The sequence below is a fragment of the Pelophylax lessonae genome (assembly GCF_965119305.1).
Source record: "Pelophylax lessonae genome assembly, chromosome: 10".
NCBI lineage: Eukaryota > Metazoa > Chordata > Amphibia > Anura > Ranidae > Pelophylax > Pelophylax lessonae.
The window spans coordinates 184342833-184362834 of record NC_138777.1 but is presented as its reverse complement, the minus strand read 5'-3'; the positions used below and the strand labels follow the sequence as shown (position 1 = coordinate 184362834).

The 20002-nt window shown below is 42.6% G+C and overlaps 1 protein-coding gene across 2 annotated transcripts in view; it reads left to right on the top strand.

Annotated features, from left to right (window-relative positions):
- Positions 1–20002, top strand: part of CPNE2 (copine 2) — a 253848-nt gene that overhangs the window by 136457 nt on the left and 97389 nt on the right. For both annotated transcript variants that reach the window (XM_082270133.1, XM_082270132.1), the window contains exons 3-4: positions 12171–12350; positions 18753–18827. In XM_082270133.1, coding sequence (XP_082126259.1) covers positions 12171–12350; positions 18753–18827 — 255 coding nt within the window. The remainder of the gene's footprint in view (positions 1–12170; positions 12351–18752; positions 18828–20002) is intronic.

The window sequence follows — 20002 nt, the reverse complement described above, 5'->3', positions numbered from 1 at the left end:
TATAAGTGAAAATACAAATCAATTAAACACATGAAAATTAATAAAAAGTTCCAAGGAATTGATAAATGCATAAATAAGTCTTTTCCAGTGGTGATCAATATATGTGAATAAAATAAATGTAAAATTCAATAAATAAAGTCTTTTCAAGTGGTGATCAGGTGCAAAGTGCTTCATGCTCAATAAATAAAAGTTCGTGACTTTCGTGACGTGGATTCCTCTTTTCCTGTGGCTTGTGGTAGAAATAAATGACTTACCAGAATTGTTGGGTCCTATGTGCTGTATAGCACTAGGTCCTACAGCGCTTGGAGGCCGTTCAGGCCGGATTGGGGATCCCCTTTGTGGATGATCCTGGTGGGATACAGGTTAGGTTCCTCCTTACCCGATCTCGATCCTCAGGATATGGGGTTTTAAAGAAAGGCTCCAGATAGTGTATTATCGTTTTAAAAGTTTATTCATCAAATATTCATAAAAATCGGAGCGAAGAAAGACTCAAACTCCAAGTTTGCAGGCAAAGAAACTGCTTACAAACACCTCCTAGCAGAGTGGCGAGCGGAGTGTTCCGGCTTGCGTTCCACGTGGTGAGTAGCGTGCTGACGTCCGTTCCACAACCTTTCTGGTAAGTCATTTATTTCTTTGCACCTGATCACCACTTGAAAAGACTTTATTTATTGAATCGAGCGACGGATTTTTTCTTATGCGGTGAGCGGCATGACGTCATATCCGGCGGGCGGCGGCTGCGCGGCGGATCTCCTTCACACTCGCATGACGGTGGCATCCGACGATCCCTCCCTTCCCTCTAACAGACTAACACGGATACGCACCAGCATCGCAGCAGCCACTGCCAACTACCAAGTATGTGCCCTAAGAGTCCTCCTGTGTGTGAACTGCAATCTCGTTATATTCTGTATAGACTGTGCTTTACTTTGTGGACTCTCTCTATCAGTTGAAACTTGCTTCCACCTTATCTGTTTCATTGAACTACTCGGCTCATTCCCCCGATAGGTGTCATGCCTTTAAATATTCTGGGATCAAAGCACTCTCAATTTGGGGATTGGGGGGTACAGGGTGGGCTAGTGTGGATTTCCTTGGGAATGTTTTTGGGATTACATGTTTTTTGCTGGAACATCTTGGTCAAGGATAATAGTTGGACCCATGTGGACTTTGTTGAAATCTCTGAATATCCAGGAGGCAGTGTGTGCTTGAATGGGGTGCTGGGGCCATGGTCAATATGCCTTGCCAGGTCCAGGGGGTCCTTCACAGATAGCCCCTCAATTACCTAATGCTTTCACACCATGGTTCCTAGCACTATAGTGTCATGGAATGTTAGAGGGCTTAATGCTGGGATCAAACATCTCTGGTGATCAATTACCTTAAAAACTACAACACTTATATTTGTATCTTGCAGAAGACTCACCTTACCACTAATAGAACCCTCAGCCAAAGTCTTGGGTGGGCCACTATTAACTCCTATTAACCTATTCCTCTTATGCAGGAGGATTTAGTATACAGATAAAGAAGATAAAGAAGACTTTGTCTTTATCACTGTTGGACCTTAAGTTGGACCTTGAGGCTGGATAAGTTGACTCCGGACACTGAGAGCACTCCAGCCTTGTCTAAATGGGCTGTCCTCTATGGGCTGCCCCAGCCAGCAGGCATCACTGTGTCTGAGACACTGACTGTGCAGAGCGGAGCTGCTCTGTTTTAGACAGCCAGGTAAGAGTAAAGGGGCTTGGGGGGACCTGAGTGTATTGCATTTGGAGGGGGGAGAATTAGCATTGTATTAGGGCCCCTAATACAATGCTGATCCTTCTCCCCCTTATACAATGCTGACCCCCCTCCCCTAGTAAAATGCTGACCCCCAGGCCCCATCCCTCTAATACAATGCTGATCCTTCTAACCCCTAATACAATGCTGATCCGCCCCCCCTCCCCCTAATACACTGCTGCCCCCCCGGCCTCCTCCCCCTAATACACTGCTGATCCCCCCCCCAAATTGGGGAGGGGTGGATCAGGTGATCAGCATTGTATTACGGGGAGGGGGGATCAGCATTGTTATAGGGGAGGGGGGATCAGCATTGTTATAGGGGAGGGACGTTGCGCTGAAAATGACGTTGCGCTGGTATAATGGCGCAATGCTATGGGGCTGGTATGTCATTTTTTCCAGGGCTGGTTTTCATACCCAGTCCAGCCCTGCTTAGGAGTAGGAGGCAGGGTGTGAGCACACAGCTGGTAATAAACTTACCAATAGCATCACCAAGAGTGTCATCTATTCAACGAAATGTAAAAGAAAAAAACTTTTAGGGGGCCCTTACACCTCCTACTGTCTCCACACCTCCAACCTTCAAGGCTGATCATCACTATCTTCCCTTGGGTATGTCATAGCCAAGTACAGTATGTCTGAACTAGGAAGAGAAGCTCAATTGCTATATTATATGCAGAATGTCCATGTGTTTGGGGGTGTCAATTTGAACATACATCTTACAATCTGATTGTACAATCTTTGTATAAAACCATGTAATGTGAAAGCCTGTCTTTTTTACTAGATCAGGCATCTCTTGCACAAATCACTGTAGTTGCTGTTAGATTTGGAGGGGGTTGTATGTTCAGAATGTAACATGTTTGTGCAATGTAAAATGCTGTTAATCATTATGTTGAGTCAGGGGAACACACACATTTTTTTTGTTTGGCAGACAATGAACTACAAATGAGCTGTTCTCCCTACAAGTGAAACGGACTTAAAAGTGTAAGGCCTCTTTCACAAGGGCAGCTGTGGGGCAGAAAAACAGACACCTGAGCTGTGGTTTTACCAAACCCTGACCACCCATCTACAGTCTAAAACACAGACGGAGGAGGCTGCTCATATGCTTTGGCAGATTCATTGCAACATGTTGAGTTGAAAGGAGATCCAAGTCAATGATGCTGTGCACAACTGCAAGCCAAACCTGTGCATGCAGCTGTGGCGCATTAGCCTCCCTTAAAAAAAAAAAACAGACATTCAGGAGGCAGCTGGATCACCTCATGAACATCTTACTGCAGATGCTTAGCAGCACTCTGAAAAGCAATTCACTACAGTACCGATCACTTTTGAGAGCATGGGCTAGCGTGAACTTTGCCTAACTGCGTAACTGATTATACTCAGGGGTATACTGTTAAAATGCATCTCTGGGCAAAAGTAACCCACCTCCCACTACCACCTCCCACTACCACCTTCCACTCCCCTCTCAGCCATTTAACTGTATTTTTTTTGACCCTGTAAAGCAAGTCCAAAGTGATTGTAAAGCTTATTTTTCCTTAAATGACAAACATTTTTTACTTACTTGCACCGTGCAGTGCTTTTGCACAGAGTGACCCCAAACCTTTACTTCTGGGGTCTCCAGCCAGGGATCTCTGTTCCTCCTCTTCTTTGAATGTTATCATAGCAAGCCAGCTCAGGATCAAGCTGGCTATAGGGGCATTTTCTGTGGGCTTGATCCTGAGCTGGGCTATGTGCGTCTATGGACACATATAGCGTAGCTTGGCCCCACTCCCTCCTCACAGGATTTGACTGACAGCAGCAGGAGCCAATGGCTTCCACTGCTGCTGAGTCACCTGTGAGAAGAGAGAGAGCAGAGAAGAGCTGCTGCAGATGGGTACAATGTTTAAGGAGGGGCTGGGGATTGAGCAACTTATGAAAGCAAGTTTTTTACCTTAATGCAGAGAGAGGTAAAAAAAAAATGTATGCCTTTAAAATTCACTTAAAATTCCACGCTTCAGGTTCCTCACTGGCACCATTTCCAGGTGTGGGGGACTGGAAATCCAGAGCTGCTGATTTGCCCACCCTGGCCTGTCGTGTCCCCTCATGGTGACATCATTGCTCATCACTCTTCTTCTGGATCCTAAGAGGACTGTGCCACTGGACAGCCAATAAGGAACGTCCATGTCACACTGGCAGTGACATGAACACCTGAGGTAGAACCCCTTTCATGTAAACAGAGAGAAGACTTGGGCCCAGTATGTCACAAGATGATTTAGATGAGTAAAAGGAGCATTTATTTTTTTTTTCTATGTCCCATCTCAGAGATTAGTTGAAAGGGAAAGGGGATCCATGTTATGTAACAACTTAACGATTTGCTGATAAGCAAATTAGCTACTTTTTCCCCTGAATATTTTTGTGAGTTTATGAAACTGTAATGTTATGGCACTTTTCCACTGCAAGTACCGGCTCTGCTCTACTCTGCCCTGCTTGGCCCGGTTTGCTTTTCCACTGCTGGTACCGCATGGTACGGTGTTGGAACGGTTCGGTACGGTACGGTATGGTTTGCTTTTCCACTAAAGTAGTACTAAAGTTAAGTGGGTGGGATAACAACGGGTGGGTGGGATTCTCTGACCAATCAGTGGCTAGTAGTGACTGCATGCAAAGGATTGTGGGATATGGTACCGGGTATGGTACCTGTTGAAACCACAATCGAGGTGGTACTGTTTTTGAGAGCCGTACAGTTCGGTTCCATGCAGTGGAAAAGCGCCGCCGTACCGTACCGAACTGTTCCTACACCATACCATGCGGTACCAGCAGTGGAAAAACACAAAAGCGAGCTGAACCGTTTGGTTGGTTCCATTGGTTACCTGAGCTGGTATTTTCTTAAGTGGAGATTTTTGTGCTAAGTGACCTGAATATTTTTCATGAACATTAAAAATATTACCTAGATTAGTGCCTCATACATCAAGAAATATGGTTGCAAAAATATATTGCCCCACTTTTCCATTACATATAAGGTTTTTATAAAACTACTAGGAAACTGATGTAGCCCAAAACAATGAAAATAGTACCACTTGAATGCCCCTCAAAACCTGTGTCAGTCAGATCAGCATGTGGAAAGACTGGTGCAAGACAGTCAAATTTGGCTTGTCAGGCTCAAGTAGACTTCAATAAAATGGTGGCTGTATTCACACAGACACCGACTTTAGCTCCTGTTCTCTACCTGTAGAGAACTCCTCAGATGTGTTTTGACTTTTTCGGGGCTGAATCGTAGGAATTAAGCCTCAAAATGGGTGAAACATGTCTGTGGAGTTCTCAGGAGCTGAAGCCATCTGAATCACATTTATGCATCAGGGAGGCGGTGCCTGTGTGCAGACGGCCACCATTTTGTTAAAGTCTACTAAGAAACTGATGATTCTCATTTTTAAAGCAAGCCTGTGAGCTAGTGTTACCTGTCACAATGGTCCCTGGTTCTTCAAGCAAGTTGGCCCATGGTCCTTAAATCAGGCAGCTTCTTGGTTCTGTTGGTATCTTCAGCTCAGCAGCAAAGCAACCCAGGACCTTCAGAATTATGTTATGGAAACAGTGATTATAGCATCTGTAGTGAATCTCTAATCTGCCTGCCCCAATCTTCATGTCTTTTAATCAGCCAGCAAGGCTGCATACCACTTTTGGTGGCCAGTACAGATGGCCATTGTGGGAAGAGGTGTGCCAGACCCAACTGCATAAGCTGCTGTCACTAATGGCACAATAAAGTGTCCTGGGTTTTGAAAATAAACCAAGGACTCAAGCAGGTATCTTGAAATGCTTGTTATATAGACCCAAGACAACTGTTGATTACACCATTTTTCGAAGAGGGTTTCAACAGGCTCCTTTTTACCTTTAAGTGGTTAAATATTCAATCTCATATTAACTTGAATTTTGCTGATTCTTCATGGCTTACATTATCATTTTAGCACCATTTATTCTGAACTTGTCAATTTCCCGCATAAGCAGTTCTGCACTTTGTCATTTCATCCTTTACTGACATCTCCATTTACATTGCAATCCATTCTAATTGTGACAGCTATCATTATCGCTGCCACCAGTAATCCATATCCAGAGCGGTAAAATCTATACCCATTGTTATATCTAGCACTAGGCAGGCCAGGCAGGACTATATTTAGACTTGTTTCTCTAGGCACACATGAACAGTGATGTCCATTTCTACAAGCTCCACCCTTTTGTTGCTTGAATAATTTTGTTCATTTTTTTTTTTTTTTTTTTGAGGATGTAATTGAAATACATATGTTTTTTTTTTTTATTGTTTTATCCTAAGTATATAAGAATGTGATAGTGATAGAAAAGAAGCATGGTGTTTGCATGATGGGCAAAGCTGGCAAAGTGTTGGAGACCACTATTCAGCTAGAGAATCTTGCGACTTCTTTGGCCACATGGACACAGAGGATCTGTTTTAGCCTCTCTGAACGCCATAACTCCTGGCAGGAAAAAGCTGCTTAAAAAACATGGAACATGGTATAGGCCGTGTATTGCACATGCGCTTTGGCGCTTCTAGTGCTTGAGCATTGATGCATTCTGTTTGTGAGAATATTAAAGTGGAGTTCCGCCCATTTTAGTGACTTTAGATGTATGCAATCCCCTTTAAAACAACTTTTACCAATGGAAAGTTGTTGTTTTTTTTGTTGCTAGTAAATACCTTATTTTCTGCTTTATTTATCCTCTTCTCACTTCCGGGTCTGGTCGGCGATTACGTCATTCGGCGATTCGCAGTGTGTGCAGGGATGTATCTCAGGGCATGAAATCTCGCATTATTACACAGGAGATGAGCTGCACTGCGTGCTCTGCCCCGCCTCCGCCCCGCCTCCTCTCAGTGAGCTGTACTGTATGTATTGTATTGAGGCCGTGCTCCGCCCCACCTCCGCCGCGCCTCCTCTCAGTGAGCGAGGACTGAAAGCATTATATCCTCACTGAGCTCACTGAGAGGAAGCGGGGCGGAGGCGGGGCGGAGCATGGCCTCAATACAATACATACAGTACAACTCACTGAGAGGAGGCAGGGCAGGGGCGGAGTCGGGGCAGAGCACGCAGTGCAGCTCATCTCCATTGTAATAATGCGAGATTTCATGCCCTGAGATACATCCCAGCACACACTGCGAATCGCCGAATGACGTAATCGCCGACCAGACCCGGAAGTGAGAAGAGGATAAATAAAGCAGAAAATAAGGTATTTACTAGAAACAAAAAAAAAAAAACTTTCCATTGGTAAAAGTCGTTTCAAAGGGGATTACATACGTCTATGTAATCCAATTTATTAAAAATGGGTGGAACTCCACTTTAATCTATGCACGTTTAAGCGCATTCTGCTTTTTCTGTTCTTTAGCTCCTCTCCTGAATGCGCTTTTGTTTTTTGTCTTTTTATGCCTGTAAACTTTGCTCTTCCAGTATGTCTGTAAATGCCTATGGTGCATGGACACATGGATACAAGTTGAAAAAAAATGCACTGAACCCCTTTTAACAAAAGCATTTTTTAAGCTCTGTGTGTGAGGCCTATTAGTAGTCCCTACATGATATGTGAAGCCACACATGTCGGGAGGTGTCCAGACTGAAATTTACAACCGTTATACTAAGTGGTTTATGGTTGCACTTGTACCTTGTAGGCCCATCATAGGGTAAAGGCTATGCGCTGCTATTAGTGTAAAGTAGCTTAAGACTGGGTTCAAACTGGTGCAAACTGGATGCGGGTATCCCCGTACCCAATTCGCACATCCGGAGACTGTGACCAGTTCTCAATCGAGCCAGTTCACACAGCTCTGAGATGGCTGTGGAGAGGTTTGCAAAAGGGTCCTTTGCATCTTCTGGTCCGTTTTCAGGTACAAACTCAGCCAAAAATTCAGACCGAATTTGGACCTGAAACGGTGAACAAGAACGGACCCACCAGTAATAAACAATAATAAATGGATTGGTCCGGCTGCTGTCTGTGTTCTATTCCTGTGGCAAATGTAAATCTTGCAAAACGTTGAAGGTAAATAAAAAAAAGAAAAGACTTTGTAGCAACAGCTACTGGTAGAACATATAAAATCAGGGACTTTATCACATGCACGACTAAAGGAGTGGTAAACATGTCTGAATATACTTGTGGTATTCAGTATGTGGGACTTACCTCCAGGTCAAAGTAAGGATACGTGAACATGTAGCTAATATTAAGAATGGTAGAAAAGAACACTGTGCCCAAGCATTTTAGGTATGTCCACTATAGGGGCCCTAGGGGTCTTAAGTTTTGAGGACTGGAAAAAGTGGTAAATTATTGGAGGGTTGGGAATTATTTTAGGCAGTTAAGTCGACTTGAATCTTATTGGATTTATGAAACCAAAGTTCTAGCTCCTACTGGTTTAAATGTCAACTTTGACTTAAGATGTTTTATTAGCAACAGTTTCATTTGCTGTCCCATATTTTTTAATTTATAATTCTTTTATTTCTGTCTTTTTTTTTTATTTTATAGATGAAACCCACATTTATATTGTTTTTAATTTTGTTTATCTTAGTAATTTTTAGCAAGATTAAAAAAAATAAAATAAATAAATATAGATCTATGGATAGATCTTTACACTTTTGTATATATATATATATATGTGTGTGTGTGTGTGTGTGTATACAGTATCTCACAAAGGTGAGTACACCCCTCACATTTTTGTAAATATTTTATTAAATCTTTACATGTGACAACACTGAAGAAATGACACTTTGCTACGATGTAATGTAGTGAGTGTACATCTTGTATAACAGTGTAAATTTGCTGTCCCCTCAAAATAACTCAACACACAGCCATTAATGTCTAAACCGCTGGCAACAAAAGTGAGTACACCCCTATGTGAAAATGTTCAAATTGGGCCCAATTAGCTATTTTTACTTCTCGGTGTCATGTGACTCATTAGTGTTACAAGGTCTCAGGTGTGAATGGGGAGCAGGTGTGTTAAATTTGGTGTTATCGCTCTCACTCTCTCATACTGGTCACTGGAAGTTCAACATGGCACCTCATGGCAAATAATTCTCTGAGGATCTGAAAAAAAGAATTGTTGCTCTACATAAAGATGACCTAGGCTATAAGAAGAGTGCCAAGACCCTGAAACTGATCTGCAGCATGGTGTCCAAGACCATACAGCGGGTTAACAGGACAGGTTAAAATCAGAACAGGCCTCACCATTGTCAATCAAAGAGGTTGAGTGCACGTGCTGAGCGTCATATCCAGAGGTTGCCTTTGGGAAATAGACATATAAGTGCTACAAGCATTGCTTTAGAGGTTGAAGGGGTGGGGGGTCAGCCTGTCAGTGCTCAGACCTTACACTGCATCAAAGTGGTCTGCATGGCTAGCATCCCAGAAGGAAGCCTCTTTAAAGATGATGCACAAGAAAGCCCGCAAACAGTTTGCTGAAGACAAGCAGACTAAGGACATGGATTACTGGAACCATGTCCTGTGGTCTGATGAGACCAAGATAAACTTATTTGGTTCAGATGGTGTCAAGTGTTTGTGACAGCAACCAGGTGAGGAGTACAAAGACAAGTGTGTCTTGCCTACAGTCAAGCATGGTGGTGGGAGTGTCACGGTCTGGGGTTGCATGAGTGCTGCTGGCACTGGGGAGCTACAGTTCATTGAGGAAACCAAGAATGCCAACATGTACTGTGACATATTGAAGCAGGGCATGATCTCCTCCCTTTGGAGACTGGGCCGCAGGGCAGTATTCCAACGTGATAACGACCCCAAACACACCTCCAAGATGACCACTGCTTTGCTAAAGAAGCTAGGGTAAAGGTGATGGACTGGCCAAGCATGTCTCCAGACATAAAACTTAATTAGCATCTGTGGGGCATTCTCAAACCGAAGCTGGAGGAGCGCAAGGTCTCTAACAGCCACTAGCTCAGTGATGTCGTCATGGAGGAATGGAAGATGACTCCAGTGGCAACCTGTGAAGCTCTGGTGGACTCCATGCCCAAGAGGGTTAAGGCAGTGCTGGAAAATAATGGTGGCCACACAAAATATTTACATTTTGGGCCCAATTTGCACATTTTAACTTAGGGGTGTACTCACTTTTGTTGCCAGCGGTTTAGACATTAATGGCTGTTTGTTGAGTTATTTTGAGGGGACAGAAAATGTACACTTCCTGTTCTCGCAAGATAGGTTGTTAAGGTTGCTGTAGAGATAGAGGAGGAGGAAGCTATTTAAGGGCTTGGGTTGTTTTGGTCCTTGCCTACTGAAGAAGCCAAAGCAATGCATATAGGAGGGATGAGCCAAGCCCATTATGTCATATTGCCCCCATCTTAGAGTGTGAAGAGGTGGGCTGAGAATGTCCTACCATCAAGAACCTTGTTTGTTTGTGGATTCTGCAAGTGTTTTTTTATCTTTTGGGTGACCAAATAAATGTATAAAACGGAGAGCACTATGGTTTTGCTTTTTTGTTTTATGGGATTCATATCTTGTGGCATATGAAAATACCTGAGTATACATTCCCTGGACCTTGAGGAGGACCGCAGAGAGGTTACCTAAAGAATATAATCACCCTGAGGTTATAGATGAGCACTTTTGATTATTTATGAGGTGAAGACACTTGACGAAGATTGAAAACAGAGGATCACTAATTGCACAGTGGTGTTTTTGGACTTTCTTCCACCATTTTATGGGCTTTATTTATATTATTCTATAAATACATTATTCACATTGTATTGTTGCGTTACACTAATGTTGGTTCATTTGTTCTCCAATTCCAATGCAAACTGTAAAAGTTGGAATTATCAGTCACTTTTTGTCAAAGCTTCTTTTTTTTTTTTTTTTTTTTTTTAAGCGTTTTTGAAATGTTTTGTGTTTTTGTTTTCAGAAGAAGAACATAGGAGAAGAGTTGTTCAGGCACAAAAGCATGCAAAATTGCTTTTGGTTTGAAGCTGTGCTGCATGTTTTATAGCCCTATAAATGTCAAAGGAAACACCTGTAGACATGTGACACAGCTTCAAAAAAGCTCATGTAACTTTTTAGCTTTCAGCGACTGTGCGTAGAGGTGTAAATAGCCATAATATAAAAGAATATGAATTTAGATGTTGAGCATTGTGGCATGTAAGGAAACATATGTAACAAATCGCTTAGCCCTGGTCTAAGCCTTTTAAAGCATTTTTTCTAGAAGCTAGTTAGCGATACACATGGGGATTCCCATTGTATCCTATGGTACCTGTTCACACTTGAGTATGGTGTTGCTTAAAACTTGTAGCTGAAAAATGTTCATTTTTGACATGATTTCTTGCCTCTCCATCTATCAGTAACTAGCTAAGGTCCCTTTCACACTTGTACGACCTGAACGTTGCGTGACTTTGACGCGACTTTTGCGCAACTTCAACACAACTTGAAGCAATGCCTGTGTAATCTTGAGATCTGTGAACCTCAAGTCGTATCAAAGTCGGCCCAAAGTAGTGCAGGGACTACTTTGAAGTGACTGCAACTTAAAAATAGTCACACAGATATTATTATTATTATTATTATACAGGATTTATGTAGCACCAACAGTTTGCACAGCGCTTTACAATGTGAGGGAAGACAATACAGTTACAATACAATCCAATACAGGAGGAATTAGAGGGCCCTGCTCATTAGAGCTTACAATCTAGATGAATGGTGCTCATTGAAAATCATGGGGTATGACTTGTCATTCAACTTTGCAGTCCCAAGACGTACAAGCGTGAAAGGGGCCTTAAGCAAAAACGCTCAAGCCTGAAAATGTATTTAAATCTCATAAACAAGCGTGTCAACCAGCTGCTAGTTTTTTTTACAATGTAGCGTTTTATGCTGATTGTGGCACAATAATTAATTGCTCCTATTGATGCATTTACAAACGTACATAAAAACGCTTGAAGAAGCTCTAGTGTAAAGCTGGCCTCAAGTATAAATGGTGGCTAAAACTTGTTTGGTTATGACATATTACATTCATAAGTATTTTTTAGCTCTTTTATAGGTGCCCTTTGAAAGCATGTGTGTTTTCTCAGAAAGGGTTCTTCTAAATTGATTTTGATGTTTATTCACTTAACCATTTTAGTTATAAATAGCTCTCAGTGGCCTTTTTGAAAATTGAGAATGGATTAAAAGGAATTTTTAAGTATTACAACTTGTGGAAACAGCCTGGTGCAGCAAACAATGATGGTCTTTTAGTTATAGAAAGTGGGTTGCAATTTGCATGGTCTGTTGCCGATGTTATGTGGTATATGGCCAATGACAAATCTGCAATTTTCTATACACAGAACACAGCTTTTCATTCATTCCTACCTAAATTGTAATATTTCTTCCATATTCTGTGTAAGTATAGAGCAGACAGATATGTGTTTGTTTTACCTAAAATAGTTATGGCTTAAAAATTGTGGAAAAGTAATTATAGAATAAAACAATGTGTCTGTTGTCTATTGTAGATTGACAGAACTGAAACAAGCGTCAACAACCTGAACCCCGTATTTTCAAAGAAGTTTACCATAAACTACCACTTCGAAGAGGTGCAGAAGTTAAAGTTTTCAATTTTTGACCAGGACAAGTCAAGCACTCAACTGTACGAACATGACTTTTTGGGGGAGTATCCTTGCACACTTGGATCGGTAAGTTCTAAAGGGGATAGGGTCTTGTTATAATCAATATCTGATTTTAAAATAGTAAAGGTGAGTTATTATGTCAGAAGTGGGTCCTGTTCCTGTGAATTAGGGAGCACAGTCCTTCTGTCTTCCAGCCTGGCAACATTTCAGCACCAGATAAAAATATATAAAAATGATTGCAGTACTGAGTGATATAATTAATGTCCACAGAAAAATTTGACTTCTTACACCCAAGTTTCACAGCCACAAATATGAATTATTCACGAAACTTTAGCAAAAACATTAAAAGTCCAAAAGTGTTCCACTCCAGCCTTCACCCAGCGATTGTAAAACACCCTCCGTGTTAATCCTTCACCATATGGTAAATGATCTTCCTCTCTCCACAGATAATAGGATAAGACTGCTCTTTTCCACTCCCCCAGGGGTTAGTACCAGTGTTGACATCCACACAGGGCCGGTGCTGGACTTTTTTACGCCCTAGGCAAGATCAGCTACTTGCGCCCCCCCCAAAAAATAAAAAGGGAAGGGGTTAAAAACTGTCATATCTAGTGACCCTGATCTGATGGTTCCTCCATGTAATGCTGTCATACCCAGTGACCCCCATATTCCTCCATGTCACACCTGGGGACCCTGATGTCCCCCTATGTCACACCCAGGGACCCTGATATTTTTCCATGTCACATCCTGGGACCCCAATATTCCTCCATATACTGCTGTCATACCCACTGACCCTGATGTTCCTCCATGTCATACCCAGGGACCCCTGTGTTCCTCCATGTCATGCTCTCATACCCAGTGACCCCAATGTTCCTTTATGCCACATCAGGGGTCTCTGATGTTCCTCTATGTCATACCCAGAGACCCTGATGTTTTTCCATATCACACCTGGGGAGCCTGATGTTCCTCCATGTCACACCTGGGGACCCTGATGTTCCTCCATGTCACACCCGGGGACCTCAATTCCCCATGGCACACCCAGGGATCCCAATTCCTCATAGCACACCTGGTGACCCCGAACCCCTGTTACACTTGTGACCCCTCTCCCCCATGTCACACCTGGTGACTCTGATTCCCCATGGCACACCTGGTGACCCCAATTCTCTTTCACACCAGGGATCCTCCATGTCACACCCAGGAACCCTGATCCCCTGTCTGGGGACACTCACTGGGCAGTATGAAGAGAGTGGCCTGCACTCTGCCCTCCTTCACCATGATCATGCTTATTCCGTTCTCCGAGGACGCTCCTCTCCTGGACCACAGTGCTCACCACAGCTCCAACCGGCTCCTGGTGGAGAGAGAAGCAGCAGCCAGAGAGCTCTGCACCTCCTTCATCACCGACATCCTCAGACCATTGCGGTGCCTCGTCGCTTCTGCTCCAGTAAAGGTATCGCCCTCCAGTGCCAAGCTCCGGCTCAGGTTCAGCTCTCCTCCACTCCCTGCTTAATACCGACCCAGAGAAATGAGCGGCTGCCCACCAGCTCAGTGTAGAGTGTCACTTCCCGCCCATGGTTTAGGCCGCTCAGCTCCAGACGAAGAGGATCATCATGCAGGTAGCACTCCGGTGGGCTCGTTTCCTTCCCCTTGGGGGTCCCCCAACAATGGTGGAAAGCCAGGGCCTGGTAGTTTTGGCACTGCCCCAGACACCTGGCATCTTCCTCTGTCCCTTCTTCCTCCCCCACTGCCGCCCCTCCCCTCAGCTCACAAGGATCATTCATGATGGAGAGTGAGTGCTGACAACAGCTCACAGATTAGATACAAAAAGTGCCATTTCTTCGTACCCAGTAAGGTACTAATTTACAAATATTTCTCAGTACTAATAATGCTGCACCCAGTTTGGTGCCCCCATCCCTGGTGTGTTCTCTTGGTCCTTCAGGTGTATCCATACACCCAGTACTGCTATCTAGGTGGTCTAAGTTTCTCTCTTGTTGTAAATCTGTCCATTGGAAACCCTTACTGTGTAATGAGCCTGATTTTAACTGTCACAATGCAAATTGCCATTTGTTTTTTTACCACAATTAATCTGTTCATATACTACACTCAGATGCTTTGCATGTAGTTCAAACACCAATTAGGACATGCTACATCTAAAGAAACACATCTGAACACAAGACAGGTCAAAGGTAGCCTCTGAACTTCCATGTGTACTGCATGTTTCCTTTGCGGACCCGCGCTCGGCAAGAGCTCAAAAAAAGGTAGAAAATTGCAATAATTTTATAACATGCTTAGTTTGTGCAACAGGGCATAATATTGAGGATTATTTAGTGATATTTTCAGACTTCAAGTTTCATAATAGTCTTTTCAGCAGCAGAGTAGTTTATTATTTAATGTGTAACCTTTCTTCCCTTCTGGTTTCTGAGTTTCCGATTTTTATATCCTTGAGGGTATATTTAGAATTGTAAATATGTTATGCTGCGTTTAATCATGAGTTAGTGATTTCTGTAATACTATATTACTGTTTAACTGTTTAATCAATAAGTTAAGACCATCTGCATCAATGTAGGGAGCCAAGCCTTTGGCTCCAGGTTTTTGTTTCCTGTGGGAAAAAAAAAGCTTTTCTGTGGACTTTAGGACATTTTTTTTTTCTTTTTTTTTTAATAGAGTGAAGATAACCTTTGCTCTGCCATAATATTGCTGTCTCAAATGAATTGGGGATATTTCCTTTTAATTTACAAATAAAAAAAAATGAGGGTAATAGGGATCACTGGGACAGGAAGAAAGCAGTCTAAACCGGATAAACAATGGGGCCAAAAGTTTGTGGATACCGGACAATCATACCTACAACTGCATGGCAAAAAAGGATTAGTAAGCTTAGTAAATGAGATAAAGCTTCATTTTGCAAAGAATACCCAATCACATGCAAGGAAAAAAAAAAAAAGCATTTTTGCTTGCACATGATTGGATGATGGAAATCATCAGAGCTCCCGGTCATTTACTAAGCTCTGGAGCAACTACACTTGCAACTTGCAAATGTACTTTTCAAAGTGCGCTGTCTATTTTCCTTTAGTAAATTTACCCCATAGTTTGTAGTTTGACTAGTTTAGTGTGGAGGAATATGTGTCCTGCACAGTACCATAACTCCCAACCCTACTGAACACATTTGGGTTGATTTACTAAAAGCAAATAGACTGTGCACTTTGCAAAGTGCAGTTGCACTCTGCAAGTGCAGTTGCTCCAGAGCTTATTAAATAAGGTAAAGCTTCACTTTGAAAAGAATACACAATCACGTGCAAGGAAAATAAAAAAAAACAGCATTTTTCTTTCATGTGATTGGATGATAGAGGTCAGCAGAGCCCCCCCCCCCCCTCATTTACAAAGCTCTGGAGCAACTGCACTTGCAGAGTGTCACTGCACTTTGAAAAGTGCACAGTCTATTTGCCTTTAGTAAATCAACCCCATTGAATCAGGATGTCAAATGCAAGCCAAAACTTGTCATCAAACATCAGTACCTGATCTCACAAATACTCTTTTGGCTGAATGGGCACAAATTTCCACACTCACTCCACAATCTTGCAGAAATCCTTCCTAGATAAGACAGAGCTGCATAGAAAGTTGGAGGTGGGGACCAACCCCTTATGAATGCCCATGGCTTTGGAATCTTATGTCCACCAAGGTCATATAGGTGTGATGGTAAGCAGTGCCGGGACAAGGTCATCCAGCGCCCAGGGCAAAGATGCAAACTGCGCCCCCTCTTCCATTAGGGTTAGGGTCAAGGCGCCCCCATCCCTGCAATAAACCATTGCGACCAGGGCAGCCGTCCCTCCTGCCCATCCCTTGGCCCGGCCCTGATGGTAAGGTTGCCACTTGCTTCTGGTCACATAGGAAAAGTGTTGGCCCTTTTGTGTTCTTCCAAAAAAGAGTATTTTTTTTTTGCTTTCTCTCCTTTGGAGAGATTTGCCACCACATTTGATCCCTGTAATGCCTGAAATGAAGGGAATTTTCACCAGTAGAAGCAGGGATTGTAGATTATAATCTCCACTCCACTCTGTCCAAATCCAAAAATACAAAGGTTTTGGCTGGAGATGGACTTTAAAGAACCCTTTGTATTCTATAAGCTTGCAGAGTTTAAGTAGAAAAAGTGCATAATAATTTCTAGATTAAGAAAAAACATATCCATACATGCATATTCATTGATGTTTTCTCCCTTTAACCACTTGCCGACCGCCCACAGTATATTTACTGCGGCAGTCAGCCCCTCCTGGGCAAAGCGACGTAGTACTACGTCGCTCGCCCAGGAGCCTGCAGGGGGCGAGTGTGCGCCGCCGGAGGCGCGCTCCCGCCTCCGCTCGTTCACTGATGTCTCCGCGCGAGTGACCGGCAGCTCCGATGTCCGATCTCCCGCTGGAGAGGGAGAAAGGCAGGCGGCTGATGTAAACAAAGCCAAAAGGGAGCAAATGAGAGAAAAACATTGTTAGGGTTAAAATACAGTTAAGAGGGTTTTATACTTTATTTTTATTGAAGTCCATAAGTATCACTTTAAAAGCTATGAGCAAAGATTAGAGGAACTGAATTTATTCTCTCTTGAGAAGAGGAGATTAGGGGGGATATGATCAACATGTATAAATACATAAGGGGTCCATATAGTGAACTTAGTGTTGAGTTATTCACTTTAAGGTAATCACAGAGGACAAGGGGGGCACTCTTTACATCTAAAGGAAAAGAGATTTAATTTCCAAATACGGAAAGGTTTATTCACAGTAAGAGCTGTAAAAATGTGAAATAAACTCCCTCCAGAGGTGGGTCTGGCCAGCTCAGTAGATTGCTTTTAAAAAGGTCTGGATTATTTCCTAAATAAACATAATATAACTGGGTACTCACATTTATAGGTAAAGTTGATCCAGGGAATATTTGATTGCCTCTCAGGGGATCAGGAAGGATTTTTTCCCCTGTTGGAGCAAATTGGATCATGCTTTGCTGGGGTTTTTCACCTTCCTCTGGATCACCTGTGGGTATAGCATTGTGTTTATAGTGGCATAAAAAGGGTTTTTTTTTGAGACTTTAGATGAGGCGCTTGATACCAGACCAAGCAACTCCATCCCTTGTATAAATTAGAAAAGGAGGAGATTGAGACTTTAAATGAGCCGTGTGATGCAGCCAATATAGTAAAAACATGTTTATTGTTACAATGACAATACATATAGCATATGACAAAATTGGGAATAATGATAATACATAAAAAGAAGAAAATAAAGAAATATAAGATATGATCTAGTATACACTTCCCAAAATCGCAAATGATTGCAACCATTGTTGTACATAGCAATTGTATGGTAATACTGTAAAAACATAATGATATAGAACTGCATCAAAGTAGGCTCGACGCGTTTCTGTGGACTATGTTCCACTTCATCAGGAGAAGGTGTATGATGCGTATCTGCAAAAAATATGTATATCAAAAGGATACCAATGTGGTATAATACTTGAAAAGGAGGAAAAAAACAACCCCAAGCAACTTTCAATACAGCTCAGATCTTTGTAACATACGCTAGCATGAAATGCTGAACTTTTTTTTTGGCCGGATCCAGCATTTCATGCTAGCGCTACTTCCGCACAGTTTCAAAGCCGCAGATCAATGTGATTTAGACGTCCGATTTCATTGCGGCTTGTGACTTGATTTTACGGATGACAAATGCTGACGCGTTTTGCCCGCTCACCTGGGGCTTAGTCATAGAGGTCTGTGTAAATTACTAAATGGCATATTCATTTTTTTAACTGACTAGTTTGCCCTGGAGAGTACTGTCAACCCCATTATCTAGAAAACATTTCAATGCCATGCATGTATGGAGTCAATGGGGTTGATTTACTAAAGACAAATAGACTGTGCACTTTGCCAAAGCTTAGTAAATGAGCAGAAGCTTTGCTGACTTCCATCATCCAATCATGTGCAAGCAAAAATGCTGTTTTGTTATTGTACTGTTTGTTATTTTCCTTGCACGTGATTGGGTATTTTTTGCAATGTGAAGCTTTACCTCATTTACTAAGCTTTGGAGCAACTGCACTTTGCAAAAGTGCGCAGTCTATTTGCCTTTAGTAAATCAACACCTGTGTGTGACATGCAAGACAGTGGGGTTGATTTACTAAAGACAAATAGACTGTGCACTTTGCATGTGCAGTTGCACTCTGCAAGAGCATTTGCTCCAAAGCTTAGTAAAAGTTGACCTTTTTTTATTATTATTTTACTTACATGTGGTTGTTTTTTGTTTTCTTGCAAACCCCATTTACTAACTTCTGGAGCAACTGCACTTTCTGAAGGCACCTGCACCTACAAAGTACACAGTCTATTTGCCTTTAGTAAATCAACCCTAGTGACACCATATCCTGCACTGGAATCTTTAAAAATATCTCACATATAAATCCAGCAAATAGCATTTTTTTGTGTTTCATTTTCTTTCTCCTTTTTTTTTTTTTCAGATCGTTTCAAGCAAGAAGATAACACGACCCTTGATTTTAGGAAATGGGAAGCCAGCGGGAAAGGGAGTCATAACGGTAAAGAGGTTTCTTTTTCTGTACTGCGTGTGTCATTTTAAAAGCTGTTTGAACTTCATACTGAGATAATCGCTTGATTATTCCACCGGTAGCAATCATTCTGTTTCTAGTAAAAGCCGAAGACGTGCATCATGGCAACAATAACCTAGCAACGAGATAACAGAGCGCCAGGATAACAATATGCTGTGCGTTCCTCTATGGATGAGACAGGCTCAAGTGCAGCATTTCTTTCATTAATTCTGCAACTTTGTAAACAAAGTGAACACTGTTCATTGCAGAGTAGTATATTTTAATATTTTGTTTCTTTGATGGCAGAATAAGGATTAAGTAATGCTGACCATACACACTTCAGAAAACAAACAAGCATAAATTGTGTAACGATCAATAAATATCGCTTAATGAAACCAAAATTAAAGTGACATTAAGGCTGGGTTCACACTGGTGCGATGCCTGTGCGGGTTTCCGCATCGCATCTGAATTGCAGGCAGTTCACACTGCTCTCTGCAAACCGCTGCGGGTGTCAATATAAAGTTAATGACACACCCAAATAGGTTTTCAGAATGCAGTGCGAACTGTAGAATTGGATCACATGGGTCTGAACACCAATGCAATCCGATTCCAATGCGTACTAAAAAAAGGGTCCTGGACCATTTCAGTGCGGATGCGATGAGATTTCAGCCATACAAACTGTATGGCTGTAGTCGCACTGCACAGGCATGCAGCCCGAATCACATACAATGTCTAACATTGCACCAGTGTGGACTCAGCCTAAAGGCAATTTTTTTTTATCAAATAACAAACATTAAATACTTAGCTGCTCTGTGCTGCTTTTTTGCACAGAGCAACACCGATCCTCCCCTTCTGGGGTCCCTTGCCAGCCCTCCTGGCCCCTTCCTCCTGCCGAGTGCCCCCAGAGCAAGCAGCTTGCTAGGAGAGTACCCAAGCAGGCTTGCTCCCAAGCCGCTGCTCTGTGTGTCCATTCACACACAGAGCCACGGCTCCACCACGCACCCTCTCTTTACTTATTGGCTCACTGGCTGTGATTGACAGCAGTGGGAGCTGATGGCTCCCGCTGCTGTCTCAGCCAATGAGAAGGGTGAGTCCCCGGAGAGCAATGGCTCTTGTGCACATCGGTGGGTCTCAATGAGGCTCAGGTAATTGTAAGGGGGGTGGGT